The following is a 15,992-nucleotide window of genomic DNA, read 5'->3' on the forward strand; positions in this document are numbered from 1 at the left end:
TATCTTATGGAGATGTATAGAGAGGATATAATTCTATATACAGATGCCTCTAAAATGGCTGGTAAAAGAGTTGGGGTTGCTTTTGTTATCCCAAAGTTAAAAGTCAAAGTAGGAAAAAGAATCAATGATGATCTAGCGGTTTATACAGTGGAGTTGGTTGCTGTGTGGCTAGCCCTGCTATGGGTGGAAGTTAACAGGCCAAGGAAGGCAGTAATTGCTTCAGACTCCAGCTCAGCTTTGATTAGCATTAGAACGTCCCAGTCAAAATCAAGGCAGGACATTGTGTATGAAATATTACAAGTTGCAAATAATCTGTTAAAGACAGGAGTTAAGATAACTCTTGTATGAGTACCAGCTCATATAGGAGTTGTAGGGAATGAGATGGCAGATAAATGTGCTAAACAACCAGCTGGAAATCCCAACATAGATATTGAAGTCGCTTACAGCAAGGCAGAAATTAAAAGTATGGTTAAAAACATAGTTAAAGGAAAATGGCAAACATTATGGGACAATGGCCAGACTGGGAGACAGTTTTATAATATCCAGAACAAAGTGGGAAAGAGCAGAAACACCAACAGAAGTAAGGAAGAGGAGGATGCTTTTTCGAGAATGAGGTTTGGACACACAAGATTAAATAGTTCTTTGGTGATGATAAAAAAGCATGTGGAAGGAAAATGTGATTTCTGTGGCAGCCCAGAGTCTACAGAGTATGTCCTAAATACCAGGAAGAAAGACAAAGATTAATTTTACAGTTGCAAGAGAAACAATTAGTGTTAAACTTGGAGGACATTCGGCAAAGAAGTGCAGGTGAAATCTGCTTCAAATATGTATTGTTTCTTAAGGAACACAGGTCTAATTAAAATAATTTAGGTGTTTTTTTTTTTTTTTATTATTTAAACTCAAGTACCACACTCCAGTCCAGCTGGTGGCGGTAATGCACCATTGAAGCGAGTTGCCAACCGCCATAAAACCGAAAGAAGTTGTTGTTGTTTTCCGGAAGTGAAAGTGTTTCTCTTTCAGTCTCGACGCCATTTTGTTGCTGCTGGAAAAATAAAGAAAAAGCTGCAACAGCAGGCGGAAACGGGGACATTAATGTCCCCCAGCATGGAGTGCTGAGTAAAAGTAAGTGCTGTGTTGGAGAGAAATGTGGTTGTGTTTGACTGAGCTCGTGTAAAAACAGCAGTAAAACTGCGGGACTGAAATCCTCTTCCCTGTAAAGCTGCTGTTTATCGGCTGTGTGTTCTATATTCGAGTTTCTCTCTTCCATTTCTCATCTATTAAACACTCAGAGAGTTTGGGGGAGTTTAGCTGGAAAACATTTTATTTCCAGCTCGGCATTTCCTGTTTATTCTGATGGTTTTCCAGCTGGAACTGCATGTTTGTTTTTGTCTTTTCTAGGAGTGAAATTCCTTCCAGCAGAAGAGATCCGCGTCTTCAGGAATCAGCAGTGAGTCCATGAGCTGTGTGTCCATACACTGATATTCACAAATGGAGAACCGGGATCTGGACACAGATAATGTGACCCCACCCTCAGAAAAACGGTAAACTGCCATGTTCTAATATTTTAGTCATTAACTGTTCTTATCTGAAATATGGAGTGAGTAGATATGAGAAGAATAACTGAACACAAATTTATCCTCCGAATGAAAAGTTCTCAGTCACCACTTTAAACATTCAGATTCTGTTCACTGTCAGTAAAATGATGTTCTTATAAAATAATAAAGCAGTTAAACAGTAAAGAGTAGGTATGAGACGATACACTAAAGCCACGATACGAGTCGTATCCCAAAACAGGCTTCACAGGACCAGACTGATGAGATGGAGAAAGATTATTTGAAAGTAAATTTCCTTTACAGAGGGAACCCACAGTGAAAAATAAACAGAGGAGAGAAATATTACATATTTTGCACGAATGCATTTTGACTGCGCTGTATTGTCACACTGTGTTGCATAAATCAGTGCTTTTAAAATGAATTTTTTTTTTTTATATTCACGCTCACTTAAGGGCGCAACCATATTTCCATTTTGTGGGCGGTGTCAGAGGTCAACATGACGTAGAATCATCGATAGGTTTCCTGTATCTTGATTGGCTCGCTGCTCCTGACACCGCGATGTTGCCGGATGAACAAAACCTTGTTGAAAAATAGCAGGGTGCAAAACCTGTGGTTGCAGAAATAATCACCGTGATAATACGGGAAAGTGTTTTTTCTGTGTTCCATTGCTGACAACCGAGCGACGTAAACGACTTGCTAAACAGTGGCTACACAACTTGGGAACAGGTCACACTTTAGAAACTCTCCTTTGGCAGAAATTCTGTTTGTGAGGACGATCTTGAGTCCGATTGCTTTGAAAGGAATCTCCAGGCCGAGCTCTTGGGCTACGCAGGTCACGTTCGACTCAAACTCGATGCTGTGCCAACAATATTCCAACACCGTCTACGGAAAAGGGGTTCAGGCCGTGCAAGCCGATGAGCTGGAATAGTACAGACGTTCAAAGAGAATGTATATATTTTGGCACTGCCTAAAAGCAGAGCTCCAAATGAGTGTAAAATGTGTTAGTAAATAATCCCACGTGATTTTTTTTATTTTTCAAGCAAATTAAAAACCCATCTATCTTCTGTAAATAAAGAGACAAATTGAATTGTGCGGTGCTCCACGCTTCACCTGCTATAAACTCTCACTCAGCTTCAAGCTGTCACAAGCCTATATTTAGACCATATACACTATTGTGGCACACTGCATGTCTATATCTGCATTAACACGTGCAATAAATAAATAAATCGGCTCGTCCATACCGCTGTCCATACTGACTTGAAGATAACTCTTTTTCATCTGACTAAATCCAGGCTCACAAGTATGTTTACATCGCCTGCACTTAACTTCCGCGACCTGGCCATCAGCGACTTGACGTCATATTGGTTGCCCATGTGCAATAAAACTTGACGTGTTTTGGACCTTTAAGCGCTTAAAGCTACTTATGATGGCTAATCAGGTGGCTGTACGTCTGTGTGTGTGTGTATGTGTGTGTGTTATTATAATTTGGGCTTGTACTATCGATATCGATCATGTTTAAATGCTGTACCGGTCCCCTTTAATGTAGAAAGATTGTTTGATGGCAAATTGTGCTTTAAATGATTAAAATCCCAAATTAGTGTCGTCACACATGCTACTCCCTCTGCTGCTGCTGCCAAGTGTGTAAGAAGAGGTGGAGGTCATAATGAATATTGAACAGAAATATGGTGAAATACGATATGATACAAATTCATCTCGCCAGTATTTTGTATCGGAATTCTGCATAAGAAAAACTGTCTCATGTCCACTCTATAATGCTGTACAGTAAAGTCCAGATGAAGAGATCAGACTCACCAGAACCCAGCTGTGTCTCCATGAAGAGCGATGCGTCTATGGATTTTCCCTGGGACTTTAAAACTGGAAACCCGTCACCTGGACACAGGTAACATCCCATAATTCTCAGAGTTAAAGTCACTGCAGAGTGAAAGGCCGTGTTACACATTCCTTTATCCAGTTCAGATCATTAGCAGAATTTTGATATTTATCAGTTTGTTATACTTTAATTAGGCCATAATCCTGCTCCAGTACTTTCAGTAAACATTTTAGAGTAATTAATATCAATAACTGTGCAGGTCAGTGTTTCACAGTGTCACGTACATCATCAGGAAGTAAATTCATCTGGATGTGGCAATAAAAGTCAGAGTAATGGTGAACAAAATCACTTAAATTAGCAATAAAGACTCATTCCACTGTTCACTGTTGGTCAAATTAAGTCAAAATAACAAGTCATTCAAAAAGTGTAAATGGTTTATTTAATGGCGTGTCTATAATGTTGTACAGTGAAGTTCAGATGAAGAGATCAGACTCACCAGAACCCAGCTGTGTCTCCATGAAGAGCGATGCGTCTATGGAAATTCCCTGGAAGTTTAAAACTGGAAACCCGTCACCTGGACACAGGTAACATCCCATAATTCTCAGAGTTAAAGTCACAGTAATGGATGTGCTCCACTGTCATTAGCAGCTGTTTTGATGTTTATTATAGTTCCTTGGTCTTTAGTGATGCTACAATGCTTTCAGTAAATGCTTTAGAGGAAATAGTGTAAACATTTATTCAGGTGAAAATGTCTTATGGCTAATGTTTTGAATGCTGAAGCCAGAAATGGTAATATAAGCAAAAAGAACTGAACCAGCTGAAATTCTGATCTCTTATCTCATTCATCTTTGGATCTCAAACCCAAATGTCTTTGTATTTAGTTCTGTGTTCTCTAAATACTTATTCACTTGCTCCATTTATTGCAGTAAAATTGGGACTAAATCTGAGACTCCAGTATTAAAGGGATTAAAGTTGTTGTCTTTAACAGCTATTTTTGTTCCCAGTGTTTTACAGAAGGCAGGAGACAGAAGAGAAAAGATCTTCATCACAGATACAGGGTAAGATCAAACCCAACAACATGACCATGACACTGACGCTCTGGTATTCTAAACCTCTCTGCTGTTATTATCTACAGGATTAGATTATAGAAAACATCACTGAGCTCTATATAAAATCTGGAGAGCTCATCGGCTCGTCAGGGTGAAGCCAGCTGGCCGCCATCTTACCACTCCCATCACGGAGCGGAACGTCATTTAGACGACTGGAAGCTCCACAAAATTGGACGAGTTACTGTATTTATGTAGTCGGGGAGAAAAATGCCTACATGTGCAGCAGTGAACTGTACAAATCGTCAGGTCAAAGGTTGTGGACGGACATTTCACCTGTGAGTATCGATAGCTAGCGTGTGATCATTTTTACACGTGTGTGCACAGCGCCGTTTGCGTGGACCCCCTATAGGAAGAGGAAAAAACTCATCTTGTCTGTTTTTGTTGAAAATCTGACATTGATATCTGGGATGAACACTGTGACTGTGTCAGATTATCGATGCAAATGTTCCTGACTAGATCAAAGCCAATGTCTGTCTATAAAATATAAAAAAGGAAGAAGAAATGTATGAAAGAGAAAGCGGCAGGAACTGAAAATTTCCATAAAAATAATTATAGAGCGGCGGCTACAATTATCAACACCTGATTCCTGATTATTTAGCGTATCAGATCATGTGACACCGTTCTATTATTATCGACATTCAGATTATTTATAAAAAGCTGTATTTGGTATCAAGTTAACAAAACATATGTCTACTGATATTGTAATATGTGGTCGATATTTACAACAAACTGAAATTCTGAATTAAATAGAAAAAGCTGAATATTTCAAGCATTTTTTTTTTTATGTTAGGAATTTAATTCTGGTCTAATTCTATTTATTGCAATTGGATTCCAAATACTCTATGAACTTTCCATTCTGTTATGAATCAGAAAAAAATATATAAATCACGGCACTTTTATTTTTTTAAAGCACTTCATCTACTTCAACAATGTTACACACAGATCGATCCATAACAGTCGTAAATGTCCCTTAATCCCACAAGGTGTCGATAATGGTGGACACCGGTGAAAGTGATCATTATCGACACCTCACGTGACTTCTCAAACGCGCGTTTAGATCCAAAATGGAGCCTGTAAATGAAAGAGTAAGAAATAAAGTAGGTTTTGACGAGGAGATCATGAAATATCGGTGAATTTGATCAGTAAAAACATGTCCATGATCTTTCCACCATGCTTACCTGCGATGATAACGTCCGGGTTTTCCTCAAACTGCTGATAGTGCTAAAAGAAATTCCGTCTCAAGTAACGAGCTGTCTCATCAGACGACAAGATCAAAGGGCGAGGAGGGGTCTTCCGGTTGATTAATTAACCAATAATAACTGCTGTAACTGAAACTCAGCTTTGTAAGTTTTTTTAAATTTTTTTTTAATTGGTAAATCTGAAAAGGTGTCGATAATTATGGACTGTTGATAATTGTAGCCACAGCTCTAGTAGTAAAAAAGCCATAGGGGAAAAAAAAATCAGAGACTGAACTGGAAAAGGAAAACAATAACAGTGAAGCGGAGTGCGATAAAGAAATGTAAGGAATGGGGGTTAAGTTGAGAAAATAAGAGGAGGTAATGAAAGGGGGCGGAGTCAGGAGATACTTTTCTTGGGGCAAATTTGATGAGATACCACGGTTTAACACACAAGCCAAAGACACGCAATGGGAGTGGTAATATGGCGGCCAGACGGCTTCACTCGTCTCTACAGCGGGGAATAGGCTCTGAGCTCTCCAGGTTTTATATAGAGCTCAGTGGAAAAGATGCAATCAAATCCGGTAAATCCATAGTGTTAGCATCCTAAAGAACGGTTATCTGTGGGAACCAGTCAGAAAAAACTGTGATGTTAAACTGTAATAATTGGAGCCCAGGTCTCACCGCGTCTTCTTCTTTCACCCCGTCACACAGACACACCCCAGAATCTCCTGCTGTAAATGAATTCCAGAAAAAGTTCAGATTAAATCTGATGAAGAAGTTTCAGTGTTTAAATGGAGTGATGATAAAGCCGGAAACGCGAGCGCTCCTGAATGAGATCTACACCGAGCTCTACATCACAGAGGGAGACAGTGGAGACGTCAATAAAGAACATGAGGTGAGACGGCTCGAGGCAGCGTCCAGGAGAAAAACAACAGAGGAAACGCCAATCAAATGCAGCGACATCTTTAAGCCCTTATCTGAAGAAGACGAGCCCATCAGAACTGTAGTGACAAAGGGCGTGGCTGGTATCGGAAAAACAGTCTCTGTGCAGAAGTTCATTGTGGACTGGGCTGAAGGGAAAGCAAATCAGGACGTCCCCCTCATATTTCCACTTCCTTTCAGAGAGCTGAATCTGATGAAGGACCAAAACCTGAGTCTGCTGGAGCTCCTTCATGTCTGCTTTAAGGAAACCAGAGAAACAGAAATGTCCAGGTTGGAAAAGGTTCTGTTCATTTTTGATGGATTGGACGAGTGTCGTTTCCCTCTGGATTTCCGGAACACAGTGAGTGTGTGTGATGTAACTGAATCAGCATCAGTGCGTGTGCTGCTGATAAACCTGATCAAAGGGAATCTGCTTCCCTCTGCTCTCGTCTGGATCACCTCCCGACCAGCAGCAGCTGATCAAATCCCCTCTGAGTACGTCCATCGAGTCACAGAGGTACGAGGGTTCAATGACCCTCAGAAGGAGGAGTACTTCAGGAAGAGGGTCAGTGATCAGAGCCTGGCCAAGAACATCATCACACACCTGAAGTCATTAAGAAGCCTGTACATCATGTGTCACATCCCAGTCTTCTGCTGGATTTCAGCCGCTGTCCTCGAGAGAATGTTGGGTGAAGCAGAGAGTGGAGAGATCCCCAAGACTCTGACTCAAATGTACACACACTTCCTCATCATTCAGACAAACGTCATCAGAGAAAAATACTCAAAGAAGCAGGAGAGTGATCAAGAAATGCTGCTCAAACTGGGACAACTGGCTTTTGAGCAGCTGGAGAAAGGCAACCTGATCTTCTATGAGGAAGACCTGCGAGGGTGTGGCATTGATGTGACAGAAGCAGCAGTGTACTCAGGTGTGTGTACGCAGATCTTCAGAGAGGAGCCTGGGCTTCACCAGAGTAAAGTGTACTGCTTTGTTCATCTGAGCATTCAGGAGCATCTCGCAGCTCTGTATGTGCATCTGACCTTCATGAAGAAAAAGAGAAATGTTCTTGATCAGAGTCGGTCCTTTGAGACAATTTCAGATTTACACGAGTGTGCTGTAGATCAGACGTTAGAATCTGAGACTGGACATCTGGATCTGTTCCTCCGCTTTCTTCTGGGTCTCTCGCTGGAGTCCAATCAGAAACTCTTACATGCCTTAGTAACACAGACAGGAAGTAGCTCCCAGAGCAAAGAGGAAACAGTTCGGTACATTAAGGAGAAGATCAGTAGAGATGATCTTCCTGCAGAAAAATCCATCAATCTGTTCCACTGTCTGAATGAACTGGGTGATGATTCTCTCGTGGAGGAAATCCAACGCTACCTGAAATCTGGGAAACGAAGTGAACTCTCTCCTTCACAGTGGTCTGCTCTGGTGTTTGTGTTACTGACTTCAGCACAGGAGCTGGAGGAGTTTGATCTGAGTAAATATATCAGTCCAGAGAAGATAACAGATCGGGTTCTTGTGAAGGTGATGCCTGTGATTGCAGCGTCCAGGAAAGCCGTGTAAGTAAAGCTGAATAGAACTGTTCTACTGTTCCACTGTTAGAAAGAGAGAAACTGAAAGCACTTTGACAGAAACGCACTTTGGGATGTTTTGAGTTTCAGGTGATCCAGAGTGTGTTAATACAAATAGATCAGTAGATAAATGAGGGGAAAACAGCTGCATGTAGAATTGAATAAAACTGAAGTTCAGCTATTAAAGAAGTCGAAACCAGTTGATGTCATTTCAGAAGAAAAATGTTTACGTCTCACATTCTGCCATTTTGTCCCAAGAAGTGTGGAAGCTGTGAGCTGAAGATGGAAGTGACAGCCAGCTAACGAGACTCACAAACACCACATTTCCAAAACTGAACAAATAATCAAACAGAACTTTATACTGACAGTTTATTTACAATATTTATAAATTACACCGCTATTGCAGGCTCCGATGTCCCGTAAACATTGAGGGTTTTTTTTCTGTGTAAAACCTTCGCTGAGTGCAGTGTGAGGGTTTTTTGTTCACATCCCTCCACATTAAATTTGTGTTGTAGCTGAAATGTAATTACACAGACGCTGGGCCTGTAGAGCCATGTGGAGTTTGCAGTCATACAAAATTATAATTCCACAAAACTTTACTGTTATTAATGACCTGATAAATAGAGGATATTACACGGTGGCACGAAGATCTGAAATTTATCTTCGAGTGGTGAATGTACATATCACGAGTGAGCGAAGTGAGCGTGTAATGTTCTTTATATTATAGGGACACATCCACAAAAAAATACACAAGTTAATCATCTCATCTCATTATCTGTAGCCGCTTTATCCTGTTCTACAGGGTCGCAGGCAAGCTGGAGCCTATCCCAGCTGACTACGGGCGAAAGGCGGGGTACACCCTGGACAAGTCGCCAGGTCATCACAGGGCTGACACATAGACACAGACAACCATTCACACTCACATTCACACCTACGGTCAATTTAGAGTCACCAGTTAACCTAACCTGCATGTCTTTGGACTGTGGGGGAAACCGGAGGACCCTGAGGAAACCCACGCGGACACGGGGAGAACATGCAAACTCCGCACAGAAAGGCCCTCGCCGGCCACGGGGCTCGAACCCAGACCTTCTTGCTGTGAGGCGACAGCGCTAACCACTACACCACCATGCCACCACAAGTTAATCAAAAGGGTTTTAATTTTGAACCGGTTCACCATTTTGACAACGCGTGTCTAATCAGCGGGGAAACGCTGGGAGTGACGTCATCGGGGTGAAATATCGGGAAATATAACGCAGACACGAGTGTTTTACTGGGAAATCCACCGCTCGTGTTTTTCATCCGAGCTCCATCCGGGACACGGAGAACCAAAACCGAGACGTAAATCTCTATCTGTCACTCGTGAGGAAATCAGTGAGTTGTTTTGATAAATTTGGGGACTTTTTGTTTGTGAACGTGTCGATATAATAAAAAGAAAATCACACGTTGGCTTGAAGATCTGAAGTTTATCTTCTCGTGTTGAAAAATATTTGACTTGTTCACTTCGCTCCCTCGTGATCTATACATTCACCGCTTGAAGATAAACTTCATGTCTTTGTGCCACCGTGTAATATCCTCTGTATGTGTCACTCAGCTCCAGGATGGGTTTCATATGAAAAATACGAGTGGCGTGTTTCCCAGTAAAACACTCGTGTCTGTCTAATAAAAGGTTTTATTCAGGTGCTGAAAATAGCCTTTCACAGAGCGCTTATTAGAAGCACTATTCTTATTTATTTTTAAAACATCACAAGGTCGATCAAAAAAGAGTTTGTTTCCGGTCGCCCGTCCAACCCTGAACATTTCTGAAGTGTTGGAAAAATACAAGCAGTCTTTTTTTTTTTTTTTCAAGCATTTCAAATGATGGAAACCGTTTACCGCTGCTCAGAAACAATCGCGGCTACGGGCGCAGCCATATTTGATGTACCACGTGACGACGGCGATAACACGCGGGAATTCAACGTGATTCTTGCGGGAAACCAATTGGCGACAAAATGGTGACAAACGTAACGCAAACACATGCGATATTTAACGTTCACTTCACATGCATGAAAACCAGTCACAGCCAATATAAAACTATCCCACACTCATCCCTCCACACACAATCCCAGTCAGAATCACACATCAGCATTCGTGTCCGCCTGCAATTATAGCGCCACTGAAAAAGGTGCTCAGGTCAGTGCAGACATCCCACTTGAAGATCTGCTGGAAAGGTTTGAGCATTGATTCAGTAAAACTGTCGTGTAAGTGGCGGTAGACGGATGTCATCGCTGGAAGAGTGTGTTTATTCTAAAAACAATAAGCAGGTATACAATTCCAAAACATTGGGAAGAATCAAAATCGGAAGATGAGCAAAGGTCATGTGATCTACAGACAGGCGAGTCGAGGCCGAGACAAAAACCGGAGTAATAACACAAAGAACGGCTCGAGAAGGTCAGACATGAGTGCACTGAGCGGTGACGTCACAAAGTCTGTTTGTGTTCAGCCTGTAATTGGTCCTTGAGTCACGCGCTGCTCGTTGAGAGTGCGACTGCACGTGGGCGCCAGTGATCGTTCGTGGCTGGGGGGCGGATGTGACAAAAACGTTATTTTAATGAATATTAAAATGAATCTCTTCCATGTCATTTTAAAACGAGACCCGAAACTGACATTAAAATGTACAATCAGTTAACAGTCAGTGTCGCTTTACTCGCGCATGCTTAAGTTACGACAACAACTTTACGACAGCCCACAATCTGTCAACTCCAATCTGTCTTACGGCAGCTACTGTTATCAACACATCTTCATGCTCATGCATTCATTGTGGAACTGATAAAGCAGAACATTATGAAGTGTTGATGTTGCGTTTGTGGGATTAAACATTGGGCGGTGGTGGATGAACAAAGAAGAAAAACACCTCAAAAAGTATTAATTTTATTTCCGTGAAATCCTGCAATCATGCATATAATTATAATAAATTTCCATCATAACTCAGTTTGATATTTAGTCACCAAATTGTTTGTACGTACCAATTTAATACGGTTCTGAAAGAAAAGGAAAAAATCTGACCATCGTACCCTGAATTTTTTGAGGTTGTGACAGAAAACCATTCCATTATCCATCCATCCATTATCCGTAACCGCTTATCCTGTACAGGGTCGCAGGCGAGCTGGATCCTATCCCAGCTGACTACGGGCGAGAGGCGGGATTCACCCTGGACAAGTCGCCAGGTCATCACAGGGCGACACACAGAGACACACAACCATTCACACTCACATTCACACCTACGCTCAATTTAGAGTCACCAGTTAACCTAACCTGCATGTCTTTGGACTGTGGGGGAAACCGGAGCACCCGGAGGAAACCCACGCGGACACGGGGAGAACATGCAAACTCCACACAGAAAGGCCCTCGCCGGCCACTGGACTCGAACCCACAACCTTCTTGCTGTGAGGTGACAGCGCTCACCACTACACCACCGTGCCGCCCCTGTGACAGAAAACACAATTTATTATTTTTTATTTTTTGCTTGGCCTAATGTAAATTTATTCCGCGCTAATTATTCTGTTGTTGTAATGTCCTGACAGCTTTTATAAATTGTAACTTTTTTGTTGTGTCGACCTTCTCACAGCTTTTATTCTTTTTCATGCTGTCGCTCTTTGGTGTGTTTATTTGTCTCTGAAACAAAAAGCTCTGTCTCAAACTGCAGTGTCCTTTTCTGGGAGAGGTCTTTACCCCCCACACACAGGGAAAGTCAGACAGGGAGACACAACACACAGAGTGTAAGGGGAAGAACATGTCCCGTCTGTACATCACTGGCACCTGGAACAAATAAGGAGCACCTGGCAACACACACACACTGTTATCCAACGAGCTCATCATGAGTCGCTCCATAAAACCCCTTCAGCACGGGGCTGGTGATCATTTCAGTAGCTCACTAATTAGAGAACAAATCCAATGTCCGAGCTGTTCAGATAAATATGACTCTGCCTCTAACTCTGCCTGCTTCATCTCAACCTGACTTTGATCATTTGGGTGAGTTTATTATGTTTTATTTTATTTCCTTCAGTATCAGTTGTGATAGAATTGAAGGGAGCAGCGCTAAAGCTCTGGCCTCAGCGCTCAACTCAGAAACCTCCAATCTGAGAGAACTGCATCTGACTGTGAGGAAACTGGATCTGTCTGGGAATAAACTAGGAGACTCAGGAGTGAAGCGTCTCTGCGCTGGACTGGAGAATCCTCACTGTAAAGTGGAGAGCCTGTGGTAAGATCATCTCTTTGTGTACATTATTGATTTTCAGTTGAATTTGACTGTAACAGTCCAACATGCAGAACAAATATATTCCTCATTAAACTCATCACTTCTGCATTAAAGCACTAATTAAACACACTGAGAATTTGATACGTGGGGATAAAAATACAGTTAAAGCAGGGTTTTCATTAGTATGGAAAACAGATGAAATGTTGCCCTGGTGGGAGGACCAGGGGGGCGGAGCCCAGAGCCGAAAACGAATTTTGCAATTTCTAACAGCCAGTCGTTAGCTCTCCATGGTCCATCTGAAATAGAAATTCAAGTCATTCCTGGGTCTCATGGCGATTACAGTTCGTACGCCACAAAACCCAATCAAGATTTGGGAAATCAGAGCAACACCAACGCTTGCAGAATAAAGAAATCGAATGTATAACGACAAACATGCAAAATAGCAATAACTTTTTTAAAATGTAAACTGGGCAGGGTTCTCCACTTTTCAAAAATAAAAGGAGGGGGACAAAATCCCCCTGAAGCTGATGGACTTTGGGCTTTTTTGACAGTGAAACTGGCCAATAAATGGACAGGAAATGCTAAATCATTGTTAAAATCATTTTACAGAAAATTAATGCATTCTTACTGTACATATCATCTTTTTTGTCAATGTGAGACTCATTTGACATTTCAGTTGAGACTGATGCGCCTTTTGCGCATCCCTGAATTAATTATATTTTTTTTCTGTAGGAGAAAAATAAATGAACTTCCATGCATAAACATTCTTATCTCATCTCACAGGGTGTCCGCGGAGTCTAAAAAAGTCTAAAATTACACATTTTCAATTTTAGGCCTAAAAAAGCATAAAATACAGAGATATTTTGCACTGTCGGTCTAAAATCTCCAAAAATTCTGTGTGAGATACATAATTATTATATCGTAACCATCGAGTATTTTATGGTCATCTGCCGACTTGCATTTGTTTCGTGTTTGTTGCGTTTGTTTAAAACCTTTTCCGGTGGTTTTCTCCCTGTCCCTCACGCAGTAACATGAGAGGCTGCCTAAGGGTAAAAAAAAAACAATAACGTCACGCACTCGCCAACCAATCCCGGGCGACATCTTGGTGCTGAAAGGAACTTGCGGGAAGATTTCCTAGTTTCGGTTTACAGCGCTGACTCAGTTCGTGCAATCGCTGGTGCTGCATAGGCTACCGTGTAAGCTATGTCAATTTCAGGGACAAATTAAAAATGGAAGCGGACGAATTGGTTCCTAAAAGAACGAGTAAGGGGTCAGTCATCTGGCATTTTTTGGATATCGCGAGGAGGATGTGGAACAGCAAATGCCAGTTTGTAAAGTGTGCAAAAAAACCTGTCCTCACGAAAGGCAGCAGCACTACAAATATGTTCCATAAACTCACCCGGTACAGTATGAAGAGTCTCTTAAACTCCGATCTACTTGCCCACGAGCTAAAACCCCCCACAAGCTAAACAAACGACCATAGTGGCCTCGTTCTCCAAAGCCCCCCATATGAGAAACCGAGTCAGAGATGGAGAGCTATAATGGATGCAGTCACTCACTTCATTGCCGAAGACATGATCCCAGTTAGTATAGTGGAAAAACCAGGCTTCCAAAAATTACTAAACACACTCGATCCCAAATATGAGTTGCCTGGTCGCAGACATTTTACAGAGAAGGCAATACCGGAATTCTACACATCTGAGAGGCGGAGCCAGAAAACACTCAGTTCAAAAGTGTGCAAAGAGAAAAATGATGTTTTGCAGATCTCTCTCTTCTCTCCCTCAATCTCTCTCTCTATTGTGAATGTTCCAGTGGTTCTCAGTAGTCAGGTTAATAGCTTGGAGATCTATTTTTTAAAATAATTTAATGAATGAGCACTTTTCTTATTTAGGCTAAATGTCTCTCAGTGTTGAGCTGCACTTTATTGGTTTGAGCTCTGAGCAGCTCTGTATTGTGTTGCCCCTTTGTTGCAATTTTCAAGATTGTTTTTGCAGTTTGTGCCACATCTTTGTTGAATAAAAATAGTCTTATTTCAATTCAATTGTGATTAATCACCAACATGACAATGTAAAATGTGTTGTTGAAAACCACCTGTAAAGTTAACCAAGAATGTTATTTAACCTGCAGGGATTGTAGTGAAAACAGTAAAGAGTAAAAGTTAGATTTCATGGGGTCCTTTAGAGGAGATTTAAATATATCGAAATGTATACCGTATATCGTGAAATGGAGAAAATGTATCAGGATATTTATTTTTTCCCATATCGCACAGCCCTACTAGGGATGTAATGAGTTCATTGGTGAATGATGATAAATTTTATTTCGAAAGTAATTCAGGCTCTCCCAATTTTCTTTATTTTTTTTGTGCGGCATAAGTCTTAAATTTAACCTGCTATGGTCTTAAAAAGTCTTAAATTGAACTTGTTCAAGCCTGCAGAAACCCTGATCTCATTATCTGTAGCCGCTTTATCCTGTTCTACAGGGTCGCAGGCGAGCTGGAGCCTATCCCAGCTGACTATGGGCGAAAGGCGGGGTACACCCTGGACAAGTCGCCAGGTCATCACAGGGCTGACACATATGGCCCTTTTCCACTACCCTTTTTCAGCTCGCTTCAGCTCACTTCAGCCCGACACGGCTCGCGTTTCGACTACCAAAAACCAGCACGACTCAGCTCGTTTCAGCCCTGCTTAGCCCCTAAAACTCGCACCGTTTTGGAGTGGGGCTGAAGCGAGCCAAACCGTGCCGACTGAGGTTGGGGGCGTGAGCAGACACTCCCCTGTGCACTGATTGGTGAGGAGGAGTGTCCTCACATGCCCACACACGCCCCGCGAGCGCGCTGGGATCTGTAAACACCGCAAACCCGGAAGAAGAATAATTATGAATTACGAGAATTTCTGAAGCTTTATGCGCCTCGCCTCATCTATACGCTCTTGCCAGTATCTGTTGGTGTTGTAGGTGACAACAAGCCACAGCACCAAGACCAGCAACACTAACGACTCCATGTCCTCCATGTTTATTGTTTACTATCCGGGTCGTGAGACTACCGCTTAAAAGCTCACTGAATCAGTGACATACAGAGCATCGTGGACGAGTTCGCGGAGCGCAAGGCTCGTCGTATGCCCTTCAAATAATGCGCGCAGTAGGCTATTGATGTTTTATTATGAGCCATGTACAGTATGTCGCCTAATGTTTTTTTGTTTCTGAGTTACATGTTCGTTTGAAGGACTTAATGTACAAAATAACATAGTTGCACCCCGTAGTGTTGAAATTGGTAAACACAGTGCATTCAGTGAGGTTTGCACCGCCCTCCTTTTATTTCTGACTCTTCCTGTCACCACTCTGAGCGCTCATTCGTATGCCCTTCAAATAATGTGCGCAGTATAGGCTATTGATGTTTTATTATGAGCCATGTACAGTATCCTAATGTTTTTTGTTTCTGAGTTACATGTTCGTTTGAAGGACTTGATGTACTAAATAACATAGTTGCACCCGGTAGTGTTGAAATTGGTAAACACCGCAGTTGCGGACATTTTGTAACCTAAAATGATGTTATGATAAGCTTTAATAAAATACCCGGTCATTTGCCCCGCCCCCGGC

At 41.9% G+C, this 15,992-nt stretch overlaps 1 protein-coding gene across 4 annotated transcripts in view; it reads left to right on the forward strand.

The window, feature by feature from the left end:
* The first annotated feature begins 1,003 nt into the window (after positions 1-1,003).
* The window catches only part of LOC132882259 (NACHT, LRR and PYD domains-containing protein 3-like), an 84,941-nt gene continuing 69,952 nt past the window's right edge, over positions 1,004-15,992 (forward strand). For all 4 annotated transcript variants that reach the window (XM_060915531.1, XM_060915533.1, XM_060915532.1 and 1 more), the window contains exons 1-7: positions 1,004-1,122; positions 1,399-1,541; positions 3,337-3,453; positions 3,852-3,968; positions 4,389-4,442; positions 6,383-8,152; positions 12,207-12,401. In XM_060915531.1, the coding sequence (XP_060771514.1) occupies positions 1,489-1,541; positions 3,337-3,453; positions 3,852-3,968; positions 4,389-4,442; positions 6,383-8,152; positions 12,207-12,401 (2,306 nt within the window). In that variant the 5' untranslated portion in view covers positions 1,004-1,122; positions 1,399-1,488. The remainder of the gene's footprint in view (positions 1,123-1,398; positions 1,542-3,336; positions 3,454-3,851; positions 3,969-4,388; positions 4,443-6,382; positions 8,153-12,206; positions 12,402-15,992) is intronic.

The sequence above is a fragment of the Neoarius graeffei genome, chromosome 2, assembly GCF_027579695.1.
Source record: "Neoarius graeffei isolate fNeoGra1 chromosome 2, fNeoGra1.pri, whole genome shotgun sequence".
In the NCBI taxonomy this organism is placed as follows: Eukaryota; Metazoa; Chordata; class Actinopteri; order Siluriformes; family Ariidae; genus Neoarius; species Neoarius graeffei.